Source organism: Hippocampus zosterae, chromosome 3, assembly GCF_025434085.1.
Source record: "Hippocampus zosterae strain Florida chromosome 3, ASM2543408v3, whole genome shotgun sequence".
Lineage (NCBI taxonomy): Eukaryota > Metazoa > Chordata > Actinopteri > Syngnathiformes > Syngnathidae > Hippocampus > Hippocampus zosterae.
The window spans coordinates 6263063-6282367 of NC_067453.1; the positions used below are offsets into that span (position 1 = coordinate 6263063).

The 19305-nt window shown below is 44.3% G+C and overlaps 1 protein-coding gene across 2 annotated transcripts; it reads right to left on the minus strand.

Moving 5' to 3' along the window:
• Positions 1-3251: 3251 nt before the first annotated feature.
• On the minus strand, positions 3252-17934 carry klhdc4 (kelch domain containing 4). Of its 2 annotated transcripts, none has more exons than XM_052060884.1 (13): positions 17715-17930; positions 17418-17509; positions 16786-16864; positions 16576-16674; positions 12758-12894; positions 12034-12126; positions 10312-10474; positions 9680-9758; positions 9383-9591; positions 7914-8142; positions 6516-6695; positions 6303-6413; positions 3252-3606 (listed from the first exon to the last, which is right to left on the minus strand). In XM_052060884.1, exons 1-13 carry the CDS (start codon positions 17811-17813, stop codon positions 3422-3424), a joined length of 1755 nt encoding a protein of 584 aa, XP_051916844.1. In that variant the 5' UTR covers positions 17814-17930; the 3' UTR covers positions 3252-3421. The 2 variants fall into 2 exon arrangements, with proteins under 2 accessions (XP_051916844.1, XP_051916843.1); XM_052060883.1 differs by lacking the exon at positions 3252-3606 and adding an exon at positions 3613-3848 and having other exon boundaries at positions 17715-17934.
• Positions 17935-19305: the final 1371 nt, after the last annotated feature.

The window sequence follows — 19305 nt, forward strand, 5'->3', positions numbered from 1 at the left end:
ATTACTACCTGTTTCTAACTCAGGGGTGCCCATTAAGTCGATCGCAATCGACCGGTACCACGCGGACTGGTCCCAAGTCAATCGCGAGGGGTGTAGAGGAGAAAAAACAAACAACCATTTGTGTGTCTCTGTGCATGTTAGTAATATATTTTTGTATTAATGCACACTGCACCCTAATCATCCCATCAGTCTCACTTTCATAAAAAGTATTTAAAAAATAAAATGAAAAAGAAGGTCACCTTTAACTTAGGGCGGTGCATGACCTGCGACACTGCAAGTTGTTTGCGCTCAGCAGTCTGCAATTGCAGCTTGTGGTCAGAGCTGTTGCGCAATATCTGTTATTGTTTGCCTTATTCTCATTCAGAGTTTGTGTCATGTACAATTCACCGTGGGCACTGGCAAAGAATGGCAATCTGGAGGGCTGAGAGAAGCACTTTAAAACGGTACGTGTGAGCTACGATAGTTAACAGGCTGCAAAAGTGAGTCGCATGCCTCCGTGTCAGGCTTTTGCTCATCATTGTGTGCGTATGTACGTGCATGGGTCGATCGTGGGAGGTTGGTTGATCGAAAAGTAGATCTTCTGTCAAAAAGGTTTGTGCACCCCTGATCTAACTGATGAAATGATGGCGCTCAGTATATACAGTATATAGAGTGGGGTGAGGGCCGACTCGAGTCAGGGGCCCGAGTGCGACAATCGGCCCCATGTTAGCCACGCCCCAAAAATTCAGACAACTGAAAAGATGAATACTATATCGCAAGAATGCTGTAGTGATTTGTTCTCAGTCTTTTCAGGACTTCATCTTAAAACGTAGTCAATGTATTGTATTGAGAAACAAATAACGAAAATAACTTGACGGAATCGTTAACTAATCTGCATGCGCAGAAGCCAAAATTGCGAGTAAATAACTCCACACGGGTCAATATCATGCAGTAAAAGCATTGACGTTAACTGAAAAAAAAACAATGATAAACATAGAAAACACCAAACATCTGTTCAATGGTCATCATCATTTGACATTTTGCACGTCACCAAAAATGCAAGGAAAAATAAACACATGAACTTTTGATGTCCACTGTGTTGAAGTCTCACAAGATTTTTTCCCAAGTTTTAGAGAGAGTTTCTTTCTCTCTCTCTCTCTCTCACACACACACACATACACACACACACCCCCCCCCCCCACACACACACACACCCACACACATACACACACACACACACACACACACACACCCACACACATACACACACACACACACACACACACACAGCCTGAACGTCTCTCACGAATACTACGTCCCCCGACGTCAGCAATGCACCCTGAAAAAAACATTTCTGGTTATTTATAGAACCTTTTTTGTCCCAGAGTTAAAATTAAAAAGGGGCAACGCAGGAGAGAGAAGAACAGGGGCTATGAAGGAGGGAGGCTGGAAGACAGCCTCATTCTCATCCATCTCCTCGCCTCTTCTATTATTCATCAGTCTCTTTGCATCCCTCATTCAGCATGTTGATGGAGAATAAAATAGGTCAGAGCAGGATAGACTGGTGCTCCACCAGTGATTGATGTCTTCTCTGACACGTCGCACACTTTGTCCTCACCACTTTCTCTGCACCGCATCCTTTGTCCTCTTCTCCTCCTCCCATCGTTCCACTGCTTGCACCTCTCTTCCACTTTAGCTTGATTCGGATCACTAAAATGTTTCATTGCAATGAAGCGGAAAGACTAAGATCAAGTGCTGAAAAACAAATGAGTTGTGACATTGAAAATGTGGGAACAGTGGAAAGAAATATGGACTTGGCCATCATTGCCAAGGGAGAGTTTACTTATTCAAGTGTAAAGATGCATTTGCTAAGCAAAGGGCCATCTTTCCTAATACACATGGCGATGAGATTTCCTTGCACGAGCCATCGCTAGTGACCCATTTTGAAATTGTCCATTACCCAATGAACTGAACCGACACAAATGACAACCACAGAAATATAAATCAATCCATCATTCCATCCATCCATTTTCTATACCACTTACCCTGATCAGGTTTGCAAGGAGCTTGAGTCTATCCCAGCTGACTTCATCCAGCACTGATCGCCAGTCAAGCACGGAACACATACAGACAGACAATATTCACACTCACAGTCACGCCTGTTGCTGCTAGTAATATTTGTGTGCTGCTTTTTATTTCATGAAAGCCTGACTGTGGATGGTATGATAAACAATGCCTTCCCACTGACAGAGCGGTTTAAAAGCAGGCCAATGAATATAAGCATGTATAGGATAAGTGCGAGTGCGGCCACACGCATGACATCATGCACGTAGCCACGTCTCAGTGAGACGATGTGTCAACGTGGCCGCGCAACTGAAATATTTCTACCCGCAAAGTAAATACCTTTTTAGAAATGTTCCACTAATTATTTCCCCAATGGTGGAACATATTTATTCATTCATTGTGAGTGATTTTCTTTGAATACAGTATATAAAACATATCCTCTGAAATTGATCAACCAATTTTACTGTACTGCACGCATTTTAAAGACGCTAATTCGCTCAGTATGAAATTATTGATATTAACAGTCACATATCATGAATAGGCGGCCCGGTAGTCCAGTGGTTAGCACGTCGGCTTCACAGTGCAGAGGTACCGGGTTCGATTCCAGCTCCGGCCTCCCTGTGTGGAGTTTGCATGTTCTCCCTGGGCCTGCGTGTGTTTTCTCTGGGTGCTCCGGTTTCCTCCCACATTCCAAAAATATGCATGGCGGGCTGATTGAACACTCTAAATTGTCCCTAAGAGTGTGAGTGTGGGCGTGGATGGTTGTTCGTCTATGTGTGCCCTGCGATTGGCTGGCAACCGATTCAGGGTGTCCCCCGCCTACTGCCCGGAGACGGCTGGGATGGGCTCCAGCACCCCCCGCGACCCTAGTGAGGATCAAGCGGTACGGAAGATGAATGAATGAATGAATATCATGAATATACAAGGCCTGATTCTGTCAAGCCACCAAAACTTGCCTCATGGTGACCCTGGCCCTGTCACTGGACATATTTTCGCACGCACAAGTCGCCCTCTGCTGCCCATGATAAATAATACAATTTCAAGTTGAATCATTTGAAAGAAAACAACATTTGATGGGTCAGGTGTCAACCCTGGACATACTGTAAAATGTGACTACTTTGGGATGGATTTGGAAATAAACTGCCAATGTTACATACAGTGTTCAATGAGTAACAGACAGAGCTTTGTCAAGAACTTTACTTTTGGGGGGGGGGGGGGCATCTTTTATATAAGCTCTGATTCCCTGGACAGGGTCAAAGATTTACACTCTTCAGTCAACCTAACATGGCGATTAGTAAATTGTACTCCACGTTCAATGACAGTTTGCATAAAACATAACATGTACATAATGTATTTTACAAAGCGTGGTCAAAATCACTCAAACATCCTCCGCATGGTCTTCATAGAAGACTTTAGCCATAGCTAAGGCGACCTTGGTGACTTTTTTATCCTTGGCATCCACACCCATGTTGGTGCGTGCGAGTCCTATCCAGTACTGCTCGGTGCGGGCCTGATAATCTGTCAGCGTCTCCCCGTCCTTTGCTGCTGGGTGCTCATCTTCATCTGCACAAAGGCACATTCATCATGTTCTTATTTTATTGAATATTGCACTGAAGTCAGCTTGTAACCCAAGTGGGAAAAGCCTGTCAGATGTCTGCCGATAGCCTCGCTCTGCTCAGAGACACGGGTTGAATAAAATCCATCAACACAAAGCGTAATTCTTAAGAAAAAAATAATAATCTGCGTTCTGTCCACTTCATCCTTCTGCTGTTGCACGCTGTGCTGAAAGGCCATTCCGTGTTTCTCTGTGATGAATGATTTGGATCACAAGAATTGACATTCTTACACTGATGCTAATTATGATTAGCCAACAACAGTGATTCATTCACAAGCTTTAAAGTTTTCTAAATCTTTTGGGAGGAGCATGTTAAATCAAGTCAAGTCAACAGTATTTATAGAGCACTTTCAAACAGCCATTGCTGCATACAAAGTGCTGTACATGGAGCGATTTAACATACACAATAAACAGTAAGACGAAATGGTAATAAAGGCGGTAGAAATCAACTCGCACTATCCATTTTTAGGTACTTGTTCGGCCCAAAGTTATAATAGATTCCCCTGCTACAACCTCCATCAACTGTGTCAACTTTTATTTAACATGGTGGTGATCCAAAATTAATATTTTTTTTAAAAAGATGATGATAAATTACAATACAATACCAACACGTAAAAACGATTGCTACCTTCTGATGAAAAAAACACGCAATATAAGATTCACCAATGGCATATTAACAGATGTGGACATTGTGAAGGCTTCGATTTTATTGTTAATACGTTGTGCCCATCTGCTTTTGACGCCTAACTGCCAAAGCCGCCACAACAACCAATGAAAGAATGTTTTGGATCTCATGTTAATAAGTGCAACGCATCTCCATTGGTTGTCAGGGTCTTGTCAATTCTGTACAGTACTGTGGTTCCACTGGCATTATCACAGAGTCACAAGACCACTTCTACGAGACCACTCATGGCTAATTTGTAGGCCTGGACAATTCAAGAAATAATAACAGTCATGATTATTTAGATTGAGATTGAAATCACAATTAATAAAGAGAACCCAGGGAAAACCCACGCAGACACGGGGGAGAACATGCAAGCTCCTCATTGGGAGGCCCGAGGCGGAATTGAACCCAGTACCTCTAAACTGTGAGATTGACGCGCTAACCACTGGACTACCGGGCCGCCTCGCATAAGCATATCAATGGGATATTACATTGAGTTTAGCATTAGCGCTAGCAATGTTTAAAAAAAAAAGCATGTTTTGTATTTAAATATACAATGTATGTCTTAGTTTTTGCTACGTTTTACAGTAAACTCCCAAGCGGGTGTCATTTAACACCTAAAAGCACGCTCAGGGACGGCAGAATTACAGAACTGTTACACAAGTAACATGGGGCATTCAAGTTACTTTCACAATGCTGGATGGACACTTGCAAACCATTCTGCACATGAATAGTTTTTCTATGATTATATCGTTTTCAAGATGTAGAAAAGCAAAAATGGAGATCACAATTATATTATGATTACCGGTAATTGTCCAGGGAACCCCTCACTACCCTGATTAAGCCAATCAAGCGCCAACACCAGAGGATAATGTGTAAAATGATGTGTCTCTGTGTGTGTGTATATGTGTGTGTCATTCTTTTTAACTTTTATTATTTTGTACGTTAAGTATGTTATTTGCTGTGATCTTATTTATTAGGGGTGTTCACACGGCACACATTTGCTCCGTATTTTGTTGCGATATATTTTGCATCACAGCAAATTGTGTGTAGTGTTCACACGTACAAAGCCGCTGAGCGTGTCTGCACCGGCGCAGCGTCGGTGCAGCCCCACTTGCGTTCACACGGCAGTTTCTACAGCGGCGCAAAACGACAGAAAACAAATGAGCTGTCGTGTTGGTTATTTTTAAAACGTATACACAACTCAAGCGACAAGGACAAGGCACGTCCTTCTCCTTATCGGTCTCCGTGCCTTCTGCTCGAGAGTGACCGCCCCTGAAAACGTAAATCAACGATGACTTCAATAACACTCAGAAAAACAAACACGTAATGCGCCAAACGGAAAATCACGAGAGGAAATCACAAAATAAATTATATGGGGGGCGGGGGGTTGTGAACACAAAACAAAGGAACAAACTACACAAACAACTCCGAGACAGTCCAGTCTCCGACAAAAGGAAAGATGTTACCAGCCAAGTCTTGTGTCGTTATTAAACAAACGCATGACGGAAATCCGACAGAGCGCGGAAACAACGCATTCCCGCCGTACGTAAACTCTTCACAAGCATTTGCTCTGGAGTAAATTTAACCCAGTTGCGTTCACACGTGCAAATTTACACCGGTGCTGCTTCGCAAACAAGCATTTGCTCCGGAGCAAATTTTTAAGCCACCTCCTTGAGGTGGATCAAATTTGGTCCGGTGTAAGCTGTTTTCCGGTGCTACGCCAAATGTGTGCCGTGTGAACACCCCAAATCTTGCCGTGTGAACACCCCCTACTGTGTTTTCTATTTTTGTGTTTTCCTACTTTGACTGATTTACGACAACTGCTTTTATTTAATATTGATTTAAACTGCGAAGGACTTTGTGACTCTTGCCCTGTTCATATTTTGGTCTGTTTTTTGGTGGCTCGTGTTATTTCAGTGAGGACGAACTAGGAGACACCAACAGTTAGACCAAAATAGATGAAGAGGAATCCCTTACCTTCCTCATCAGACTCCTCTTCCTCTTCTTTCCCTCCCTCTGCTCCTCCCGCACCCTCCTCTTCTTCATCGTCGTCCTCTGACTCCGATTCTTCCAGCCATTCTTGGGTCTCTAAAGAAAGTGGATCATAAAATCCAGTGCAAACTCACTCAAATTACCGATTTTAAAATGTGGCACGTCCAAGGTGGTCCGGATAAAAAGTGGCTGACTCACTTGGATCCATCTCAACCAAGGCCTCCCATTGGTCCATCTTGTGGAGGTCCAGACAGTAGAAGTCATTCAGGGTGAACTGGCGGCTGCCCACCTCAAACATCCCGCCGTAAAGAAAAAGCTTGCCCTGACGCACCGTTGCCATGGCGCTGGACCTTGGACAGGGCTCCACAAGGGCTGAATCTGAATCAAAATGGAGGAGGCGACGTCAAAACAATCAAATGCTGTTGGACACTTTGCAATTAATAGAACAAAACATACACATTTTTGTGTGTGTGTGTGTTTTCTGAATTGAGGCCTTGGAGTATTGTCGTACGCTCTGATTGTACGCGTACAAACAGCATTGTGTTGCCACTCCATGTGTGTCAAAGTAGCAGTTGTTTGAAAGTTCATCATTATACTGCGGACCCCTGCATGCTCGCAGTTCGGCGCCTGCAGAATATTAAAAAATATATATATATATATATAATCTAGAAACGTTTACCGGTTTCTCTGATAGCAAAAAAGATGATTAATTGAAAATCAATTTAAACTGCTTAAAATATGCGTCGGTGGAAAAAAAAAACAAAAAACGAATCGATCACGAAATTTTGAAAGAACTTGGGAATTATATCAAAACACTCAAAAATGTAGTTAAATGGTTAAAATTATTACCGCATTTTCAGGTTTTTTTTGGTAATATTACAAAACATTACTGTTTGCATAAAGGACATAATGCAGATGTTAAAATGAAATCTTTTGGTGAGTCATTCATTTTGTTTGTTGTTCAAAAAAAAAATGGACTCGAAATTGGGAATTGGGAACTGAAAATTGAAAATCAAATCGGGACTTGAGTGAATCGTTATATCCTTCATCTCGGATTAAAAATGATCGTGAAAATGTGTGAACAAGTGTTCTCAAACCTTACACACTTGCATTGAAAAAAACTGTAACAACGCAATTGCAACGATTCTCCTGATTTGATGATCTATAATTCTATATGCTTCTCACGGAGCAGATGAACATCAAATCTACAGCTTGTGCTTTGGCTATAAATTTCATTGACAGCTGATTTTTTTTAATGCACTTATTTTTGTTACGTGGCAGACGCGGGTGCATGATGGGCATATTCCGATGACGTCAGACTCAAAATGATGGGGACTTACCTTGTCCATCTTGTATTCAATGCAATTTGATGCCTACAGGATTCTTGCTTATCCTCAAAAGTTTTTCCCTAGCAGACTATTGACAAGGGTGAACTGATCCGACCCCGTGTCTGGGAAGAAATCGATAGTGTTCTTGCTTCACCGATGGCAACACCCTCGAAAGAAAATGGCTTGTGAGAAGCCAAGAAAACAAATCTGCAATAGTCTCGGTGGTTCACAGGGACACTAGACTGCAATGCCGTGTATTGGATCGTACCATCAGCTTCCTCCTCCTCATCTTCATCCTCATCAATTGCCTCCTTCGCCTCCTGAGCTCCAGGGATTACTTCCTTGATGGTCATCACAGTGCCGTCTTCTGTAACAATCTCCTTGATGACCTCAGCGGGCCCTGTGGGAGCGTCTTCTCCTTGCTCCTTATCTGCTGCTTCCCCCCCAGCTTCATCCTTCTTCCCTCGCCGACGTTTCTTCTTGTCCATCTTGTTACCCTGAAAAGACAGACCAACATATATAAATTGTGTCCCCCTAGCTTTACCACAGTTCAGAGGTGATTGTTACATGCCGTTTGTATGTTACTGCAGAAATTACGTAACATGCTAATGCTATGACGTTAACTCATCTATTGCCAGCCATTTTTCGTGCCAGCCATTTTTGACCATTTTGACACATTTTTGAAGGTTTTTTCGGCATTTGCTGTTCAATGCAAATGACATCATAGTTGTTCAGGGCTCAGGAAAGCTAATGACGGTTCACCTGTTTTCTGAAGCAGAGCCATGAAAAGTTGTGACCTGAGCCGCGGGCAACTGCGAGGTCATTTGCAGCTTTCAGTTCCCCTTTGAATATTCTGTCATGCGCTATCATCCATGTCGTCCACATTTCACCCTACAACAACTCTACTTTAAATCTGCGCTGTCGAAACAAAGAAAATTTATTCAAGACCATTTGTTATAGCTGAATTGGCCTTAATTTATTTACATGAACATTTTGTTCATTCTTGTTTCAGTACATGCGATGTTGTTGGACACGTTCTTATTTTATATTTTGAGGAATTATTAGGCTTCTTTTTACTTTTGCTAGAGTCACATCGCTGGCGTCAAGCTGAAACCTCCTTTCTGACAATTTGGAAAATGTTATGTTTTTTTTTTTCACAAAACCAAATGATTGGTCAGTCCAACTATGAGTGTTTTTTACAAATGATTGACCAGTCTAAGTGTTACAAATGACTTTGTTCCTTTGACGATGCAATATTCACGGTTGAACATATGTGACGTCTTTGAGGCCTACTGAAAAGTAATGATTTTGAAGTTATGAGGATTTTGCCTAACGACAGCGATATTATTCCTCAGTAACAGTCCTCTTACTTGAGTCCAATATAATACTCCACCCACCCTCTTATTGTGTGTTTTTGTTGAACATTTTGTTGTTTGACATAAAAATGCTAAACTATCGTGTTTTCTATGCGTCAGTAAGGAGTGACAAGTAAACATCTTGAAGCAAGCAATCTTTGGCAATTATTTGGAGCAACTGTGCAAACAAGACAGTGTCAACAGGGATGAAGGAATACTTTGAAAAGTGCTTTCAGTAAATGTGTAAAAGTTTAGATGTGTTTCAAGCATGTGGGTGGGTCTGGAACACATGCCTCGCAATAAACAGGGGTTCACTCATTTGTAATTACTGCATTTGTAGTTTTGCACGACGAATTTAAGCGGTCTGGTGACAGCAGCTCACCCTGAGTTGAGCGGGATACCAGCGGTTCTTCACTGCGTCGTACAAGTAGAGGTCATTGTAGAAGTCACCTTCCAGCGTTTCCTCCTCTTCCTCATCACAAACTCCACCGAACAACACGGCGCGTCCTGCCGGGCCCACCGCCATGGAGAAGCCGGAGCGGGGAGGCGGCTTGTTTCCAGAAGGGCTCAATCTGGACCATGTCCACTTCTCTGGAAAACGCAGACAAGTGTACATTAATAATAATAATGAGGTGTTTCGGAATAAAAAAAAGATGGCTACTTTACATGTTGGTCGTACCTTGGCTATCTTTACCCTCTTGCTTGAGAAGAAACATGTCAGAGTGGATAGTTCCCTTCTCAATGTCCTTTTTCAGTCTCTAGGTGAACATAACATCGATTAGGAAATTGCATTCATTGTTATAGCGGTACACCTTAAGGCGAGTTCATTTGTTCTGTAACCTAGCTCTTTACTCATTTAACAAGTGAATTATTCTATTTGAAATGAGTTTACAGCCCTTAATTCATTTGAAAACCCTCTGAAAATTATTTTGTCAAAAATACTGTAGCACGTTATCGAATTACTCATAACAAAAGACCAAGTTAAAAAAAAACATTTTTTAAAAAATTCGGTGAAATGTGTTTTTATGGGGTGAGACATCAAGAGCTCTTATGGGTTAATCTTTATGTGTGCCAACAGCTGCATCACCCTCAATTTGTATTTGTGTGTCTGACTATTTGTCATGATCAATAAATGGCTGTAAGTGTATACAGTGTATCAGCAACTGTGGCTCTCCTTGCTCACATGCTAGGGCATGGCAGTACCCTAATTGCTCCATTCCCCTCGCCCCAACCTAATGATTGGCGGCAAATTGTGGTCCACAAAAAAATAAATAAATACATACATATTGAATCATGATTACACTAACTTACCAGTTTAGAGTATCCTCCATAGATGATGACACCGGAGCCGTCAAGTGTCGAGGTCATCTGACAGGCGGAGCGCGGCGAGGGGGCAACGCCTGACACAGAGAGGCGTGACCAAGAGAAAGTGTCCAGGGAAAACGAATAGATATCACTGTAGTAGATAAAATCTCTGCAAGGTGGAAAAAGAAAAAAGAAGGTTTGGATAATTTGTAGCAGAAACGGTCAAAAATCTATGAAAAATAAGGGATGATATGTTCAGTCGCGCTGACGCGAGAATGACAGATTTTCATTTACATTACTGAAAGTGTTCTTTTAATGACTTATTATTCAAGTGCTTATAGGTGGGGAGTCAAGTTCGATCTACTAATTGTGGGCTCATCAGTTTCAATTGCAGTCAGAGGGACGATTACAGAATAGGTAGAGTGTTAAATGAGTACACCCCTTTGAAAAGTTGACTTTTTTTTAGTGAACACCAGAAATTACACTCACCTGCAGTTTACTTCAACTTTTAATCTCAAATTTAGGTCTGTTTTTTACTTGTTTTTGCAACATGAAATTAATTAGCTAGAAAAAAAAAAACATGTTGACAAATCTCTCTTGCAATCAATCAATCACATCTTTATATTGTAGTGCAGGTACAGTACGGTACATAATTGGAACATAATTGGAATTGGAACTGTTGATTCGAACAGGTTTCATACTAAATCAGTTGGGTGAGCTAATTTATGTCAACTTTTTAATTTATTGGTGGGCATTCCATCAGTACTGACAAAATGTTTGCCAGTCCAACACTGATAAAACTGATGGAACGTCCACGGCAAACATCAGCAGAGTGAGCGATCGCTCGACTGGTGAACATTTTTCTGGGTGATTCACATTTACGTAAAACCATCAGAACACCTCCTGGGCGAAAGACGAGGACAATGCATTGATTGACACACAAAGACACATGTAGTGAAAGTCATTCTTAGCCAATGGGATGTCAGGATAATGCTCGGTAGTAGCCAATGGCAGAGCTACTCCGAGTATGATGCGTTCAGGAAACTCGGAGCTGTGAGCAGTGGGCCAGACTGTATTTTTACCTTTCGTTTCTTGAAATGTCTTTCGTAAGAAGAGGCAATATTTTGTAACTTGAAAATTTCATATGAAGAGACGTTCGTAAGTAGAGGTGCCACTGTATTTGCAAAGTCCACTTTTTGTTGGGCCACTTGATTCATTATAGAAGTTGCAGAATGAGCTGTGTAAATCCTATTTAGCAACATTCATTCATTCATTCATCTTCCGAGCTGCTTAATCCTCACTAGGGTCGCGGTGGGTGCTGGAGCCTATCCCAGCTGTCTTCGGGCAGTGGGCGGGGGACACCCTGAATCGGTTGCCAGCCAATCGCAGGGCACACAGAAATGAACAACCATTCGCACTCACACTCACACCTAGGGACAATTTGGTGTGTTCAATCAGTCTGCCATCCATGTTTTTGAACGTGGGAGGGAACAGGACTACCCGGAGAAAACACATGCAGGCCAGGGGAGAACATGCAGACTCCACACAGGGAGGCTGGAGCTGGAATCGAACCCGGTACCTCTGCACTGTGAAGCCAACGTGCTAACCACTGGACTACCGGGCCGCCCTATTTAGCAACAGAACGTTGATAATAGAAATTTAAAAGAAATTTACAAACATGACCTCGAGTTTCAATTGCCTGGTCTGGCTTATTTATATTGTGCCTACCTGGTGCTTTCATGGAAACCTCCAAACACCAGAAGTTGTCTTTTGCTGAGAGCCATCCGATGGCCACTGCGACCTGATGGACCACCAGGTGCTCTAGACAAACACATGAGAGGTTAACATGTGCTACATAACAAGGTAAGTCCCACCATCTTTTCCAGCTACTCCCATCAGGCAGGCGCTACAGATCCACACGCACCAAATCCAGCAGACACTTAAACAGCTTCTTCCCTCTCGCCATTAACTCCCGAAACAGTCACTGACGTAGTTACTCTTCTTGTACAACAAATATTGCTACTAGTCACTGGTCAATGGTTCAAAGATTTTCTGCACCAACTGTACAAACTGTTATAGTGTTGTATTCTACCACTGATCACTTTAGCTCTGCTGATACTTTGCACATTGTCTCACAGTTGTCACTGGGTGGTACCACCGCACTACGGTTCACTTGCATTACGAAATGTCCTTCCATGCCCATTTGTCATGTCCTTTTTTATGATGATACTAATGCGGCGTGTTATACCGGAGACAAATTCCTTGTGTGTTTTACATACTTGGCCAATAAAGATGATTCTGAAATAGTGCCTTCATCAACTTCAACTATCTGTATGGTGGTCAGCCTTCTACTGATAAAATGAAGGTGGCTCTTACAAGCAATGAAATGCCCCATAACTTGATGCATGAATCAAAATTGATTAGGAATTGCCTTTAACCGAGCCTGTCATACTTGATATTCTCCCAGGTATGTGTAGCAAGGTGCAACACCCAAAGGTCCTTGTAGTGGTAGAATTGATCCCCATTTGGAGAAGCAAACTCGCCTCCAAACACCCAAAGCTGGCCGCCACCTTGAGAGACTGCCACTGCCTGAGAGAGGGAATGTTAAAAAAGGGGAGGAGGGGGAAGGAATATGTTAATCTTTACATATTGTTTTGCAGGATAATAACTGACCCCCAGGTCATGCAAATGCCTACCTGACTGGAAAATTAGTTTAAAGTAATTTGACATTTTCATTGGCAACATAGCTGAATGAGGCTGCGTTTTAAGTTGACACAATGAACCTTTGCAATGGTGAGATACCATGGACAAGATTAGAATGGACATGTTCGCACAGGGGTGTCAAATTATTTTTTGTCGCGGCCCACATTGTAGTTCCGGTTTCCCTTGGAGGGCCGTTATGACCGTGAATTTTGTGAAACCATATAAATATTTACCCCTCCGTGAGTCGTCACCTTGGTGGAGGGGTTTGTGTGTCCCAATGATCCTAGAAGCTAAGTTGTCTGGGGCTTCATGCCCCTGGCAGGGTCACCCATGGCAAACAGGTACTAGGTGAGGTTTCCCTTGCCCGGACGCGGGTCACCGGGCCCCCCTCTGGAGCCAGGCCTGGAGGTGGGGCTCGTTGGCAGGCGCCTGGTGGTCGGGCTTACACCCATGGGGCCCGGCCGGAGACAGCCCGAAGAGGCAACGTGGGTCCCCCTTCCCATGGGCTCACCACCCATGAGAGGGGCCAAAGGGGTCGGGTGCAATGTGAGCTGGGCGGCAGCCAAAGGCGGGGACCCTGGCGGTCCGATCCTCGGCTGCAGAAGCTAGCTCTTGGGACATGGAATGTCACCTCTCTGGCAGGGAAGGAGCCCGAGCTGGTGTGTGAGGCAGAGAATTTCCGACTGGATATAGTCGGACTTGCCTCCACACACAGCCTGGGTTCTGGTACCAGTTCTCTCAAGAGGGGTTGGACTCTCTTCCACTCTGGAGTTGCTCACGGTGAGAGGCACAGAGCAGGTGTGGGCATACTCATTGCCCCCCGGCTCAGTGCCTGTACATTGGGGTTCACACCGGTAGACGAGAGGGTTGCCTCCCTCCGCCTTCAGGTGGGTGGACGGGTCCTGACTGTTGTTTGTGCATATGCACCAAACAGCAGCTCAGCATACCCACCAGCATAGCACCAGGACGCCCTAGGCCGCAGTTCAATTATCGACTTTGTAGTTGTATCATCGGATTTGCGGCCGCATGTTCTGGACACTCGGGTGAAGAGAGGGGCGGAGCTGTCAAATGATCACCACCTGGTGGTGAGTAGGCTCCGATGGTGGCGGAAGATGCCGGTCCGTCCTGGCAGACCCAAACGTGTAGTGAGGGTTTGTTGGGAGCGTCTGGCGGAATCCCCTGTCAGAAGGAGTTTCAACTCCCACCTCCGACAGAGCTTTTCCCATGTTCCGGGGGAGGCGGGGGACATTGAGCCTGAGTGGACCATGTTCCGTGCCTCTATTGTTGAGGCGGCCAATCTGAGTTGTGGCCATAAGGTGGTTGGTGCCTGTCGTGGCGGCAATCCCCGTACTCGCTGGTGGACCCCAGCAGTAAGGGATGCCGTCAAGCTGAAGAAGGAGTCCTATCGAGCCTTTATGGCTTGTGGGACACCAGAGGCAGCTGACGGGTATCGACTGGCCAAGCGGACCGCGGCTTCGGTGGTCGCCGAGGCAAAAACCCGAGCGTGGGAAGAGTTCGGTGAGGCCATGGAAGCCGACTTCCGGACAGCTTCCAGGAAATTCTGGTCCACCATCCGACGTCTCAGGAGGGGGAAGCAGTGCACCACTAACACTGTGTACAGTGGGGATGGGGCGCTGCTGACTTCGACTCGGGACGTTGTGAACCGGTGGGCAGAGTACTTCGAAGACCTCCTCAACTCTGGGGACTCCGAGGTGGGCTCTCCTATCTCTGTGGTTGAAGACACCGATGTGGTTAAAAAGCTCCTCGGTGGCAAGGCCCCAGGGGTGGATGAGATCGGCCCGGAGTTCCTCAAGGCTCTGGATGTTGTGGGGCTGTCCTGGTTGACACGCCTCTGCAGCATCGCATGGTCAATAGGGAGAGTGCCTCTGGATTGGCAGACCGGGGTGGTAGTCCCTCTTTTTAAAAAGTTGGACCGGAGGGTGTGTTCCAACTACAGAGGGATCACACTCCTCAGCCTCCCTGGTAAGGTCTATTCAGGGGTGCTGGAGAGGAGGGTCCGTCAGGAAGTCGAGCCACAGATTGAGGAGGAGCAGTGTGGTTTTCGTCCCGGCCGTGGAACAGTGGACCAGCTCTACACCCTTAGCAGGGTCCTCGAGGGTATGTGGGAATTCGCCCAACCAGTCTACATGTGTTTTGTGGACTTGGAGAAGGCGTTTGACCGTGTCCCTCGGTGAGTTCTGGGGGGGTGCTTCGTGGGTATAGGGTACCGAACCCCCTGATACGGGCTGTTCGGTCACTGTACCACTGATGTCAGAGTTTGGTTCGCATTGCCGGCAGTAAGTCGGAATAGTTTCCAGTGGGGGTAGGACTCCGCCAAGGCTGCCCTTTGTCGCCGATTCTGTTCATAACCTTTATGGACAGAATTTCTAGGCGCAGCCGAAGCGTTGAGGGGGTCCGTTTTGGGGGCCTCAGTATTACATCCCTGCTTTTTGCAGATGATGTGGTGCTGTTGGCTCCTTCAAACGGGGCTCTCCAACTCTCACCGGAGCGTTTCGCAGCCACGTGTGGAGCGGTTGGGATGAAAATTAGCACCTCCAAATCTGAAACCATGGTCCTCAGTCGGAAAAGGGTGGAGTGCCCCCTCCGGGTCAGGGGGGAGATCTTGCCCCAAGTGGAGGAGTTTAAGTATCTTGGTGTCTTTTTCACGAGTGAGGGCAGGAGGGAGCGAGAGATCGACAGGCGGATCGGTGCAGCGTCTGCTGTGATGCGGACGTTGTATCGGTCTGTCGTGGTGAAGAAGGAGCTGAGCCAAAGGGCGAAGCTCTCAATTTACCGGTCGATCTACGTCCCAACCCTCACCTATGGTCACGAGCTATGGGTCGTGACCGAAAGAACGAGATCCCGGATACAAGCGGCTGAAATGAGTTTTCTCCGCAGGGTGTCCGGGCTCTCCCTTAGAGATAAGGTGAGAAGCTCAGTCATCCGGGAGGGGCTCAGAGCCGAGCCGCTTCTCCTCCACATCGAGAGGAGCCAGATGAGGTGGCTTGGGCATCTGATTCGGATGCCTCCTGAACGCCTCCCCGGTGAGGTGTTCCGGTCATGTCCCACTGGGAGGAGACCCCGAGGAAGACCCAGGACACGCTGGAGAGACTATGTCACCCAGCTTGCCTGGGAACGACTCGGGATCCCCCGGGGAGAGCTGGAAGAAGTAGCTAGGGAGAGGGAAGTCTGGGCTTCCCTGCTAAAGCTGTTGCCCCCGCGACCCGGCCCTGGATAAGCGGTAGATAATGGATGGATGGATATAAATATTTAACCACATCCACATATTACATAAACAGAGAACAAAAAATTGATGGATAACTGGTTTTGAAATCAGAAGTCAAGAATAATGGCTCGTTCAAGCATTGGTATTATCAATTACTTTTGACAATTTCACATTTTAACTCAGATTTAGCAAGCATCATTAAAGTTGACATGCTTTATTTGCTTTTGGGGCCACATAAAATGATCTGGCGGGCCAGCTCTGGCCTTGACTGGGCCTTGACTTTGACACCTGTGCATAAGCACAATAAGCACAATAAGTCTGTGTGTGTGACTGTGACGTACCTGGTGAGAGCATCGTGGGGGAGGAGGGTTGGGGATCTCTGACTTAACCCAACTGTTCTTTTTAATGTTGTAGAAAAACAGATCATTGTACACGTATGTCTTGGGGGGGAAGAAAAGAATTTAGATGACAGTCTGAGACAAACAGAAAGCAAATAAAACATGAAAGATTGGCATATCTATAGTGTAACTCAGAAAAGGTGTTTCCGGTACCTTCTTCCCGTTAAAGAATTCGCCACCAAAAAGGATGAGCTCATCTTTCTCTGGGTGAGCAGAAAGTGATGCACTTAATCTGAAAATCATGAAGGGATGGTAAGAATTACATTAAGTCAAGTCAAGTCAAGTCAACAGTATTTATAGAGCACTTTCAAACAGCCATCGCTGCATACAAAGTGCTGTACATGGAGCGATTTAACATATACAATAAACAGTAAGACGAATCAGTAATAAGTAATAAGTAATAAGGCGGTAGAAAGCACCAAGCAGTAAAACCAATAGCAAATCTAAGTCATGCTGAGTCAAACGCCAAAGAATACAAGTGAGTTTTGAGGAGGGATTTAAAGATGGGCAGCGAGGAGGCTTGCCGAATGTTCAGTGGGAGGTCATTCCAGAGAGATGGACCAGCAACAGAAAAGGCTCGATCCCCTCTGAGCCTCAGTTAGGAGTTAAATCACTGGTATTGAAAATTGAGGCTTTCAAGTGAATAACAAAAATGGGTCACATTTTGAGAGTACATTTTGTGGTTTGCTGATGGAATGCAATGTTGGAGAAACTATGCCACTTCTCCCATAGAGTGGTTGTGTGCTCTACTTATATTTGCTAGCAGTATAAAATCTCTCTCTCACCTTGCTGATGGAGGAGGACATGCAGTCTCTACTACCTGAGTCTTTTTGGCATCCAGGCTCTGAAATTCAGCAATCAGAGCCTCCAAATCTTCCTAGACAAAAAACGGCAGATTAAGCCTTTCAATAATAATGCTGCACAGCAGTATATTAGTTGAGCGATTATTCATATTTATGAATTGCACCACCAAATACACTAATGTTGGAATTGGGTTCATGCAGCGTTCGATTTTAAGCACGACAAACGCCTACAGAACAAGTGTCATGTTATTATGGTTGTATATGTAAATCAATTGTCACCTCTTCACGTTTGGATCTCTTGGAAACCTTTTTCTCCATTTTGGCAGCGGTCTTCTCTGCTCCCTTCACTTTCTTTTCGTTTTTGCCCTTTTTCCCCATAGCTGCTGGTGATTTTATTCAACGATAAGCGATTAGAACAGGAAATGTTCATCCATACAAACGTCCCACATGTTCAGAAAAATTCACTGCCTTTCTTCCGGAAGTACTATTACCACAGATGCAATCACACACACTCGCTATGAGACGTGCCTGTGTGACGGCCACACTGGTGGGGGCAACGGTCCCATTAAACGTCTTGAATGTAAATGATACAAATTCATTAATTGCTGATTTCTCATCCAACTTTTATGAATTTCTGTTTTTTTCAACATCAAATTAATAATAATGTCGTTATATGCATCGTATACACTATACTGTGTATACATTGTCATTTAATTTTGTATAAATTACGTGCCGTCTACGTAAATGGAATACCTTGACACGTTGCCCCCACTAACTTTGGGTCACCGAAGGCACGCAGTTAAAAGGATCATGCCGTACCTACCTACTTTTCATTTGTATGGCTGTGACATGTGACAAAAAACTTCCGGAAACTTTATGCAAGTACTGCAACCGTCTAAATTGAACAGCGCTTCCTAGCGTATCGGAAGAGTATGTTGGAATTTAACGGATTTGTCAGTGAGTGGGGACATTTTATTAATTATTCAGGGGTCGTTTCTCTGCATCAATAATTTGTTCTTTTCTACTTTTTACTTTTACTTCATTATTTTTTCCATCTATTTTATATTCATTATTCACTGTAATGACTCCTACTGTGCAAGGGCCATTATGTCCCTTTTAACCTTGGAGAACCCACGGGGTCATATTTGGCCCCTATAAATTCTGCTACTTAAATCCCAAAGGGTCAAATTCGGCCCTAATCCTAAATTAGGATTAAAACATTGAATATTTGAAAAGCCATATCTTTTGGTGTTCAGTGATCATATAGCAGTCATTTAATGTAAAATTCATCATTTTCCAAAGAAGAAAAGGGTTCTTGGGTTTCTCCAGGGTTAAGGGCACAATTGGGATTTTGGAACTGCAGGGCAACTCTTGGGGGACAGAGAAATTATATACAGTACATAAAGAGAGAGAGAGAGAGAGCTACAGCATCAGAATGAATTTTTGAACGCACATGTATCATGTTATTTGTAGACACGCGGCTCAAAAGGGGTGTGTCGTATCTATACTGTACAGTACTGTACTTGTTTTTATCTATCTGGTAACAGCGAGTTCATTGGCAGGGGAAATGCATAAATGAGAGCAATTCGGTGTGTGGCAATGAGTGCGTGGAGTAGAATCTAAAGCTTTTACACAAAATATAATTCTGAGTTCTTGCAAAAAAAAATCACCTTTTTGTGAAAACAAAAAACAAAAACAACACGTTCTCGTGCCCTCCAAACATTCTAACGTAGGAGTAAGTCGAGGCCGGAATTCCCAGCATGCCGCATTGCACTGTATAAATAGCTGCTACAAGTAACATTTTTATTGTTAATATTCGATATTAATTATTCCCTAGTAGCAGACTTGTGTTAATCCATCCCTTTTATTT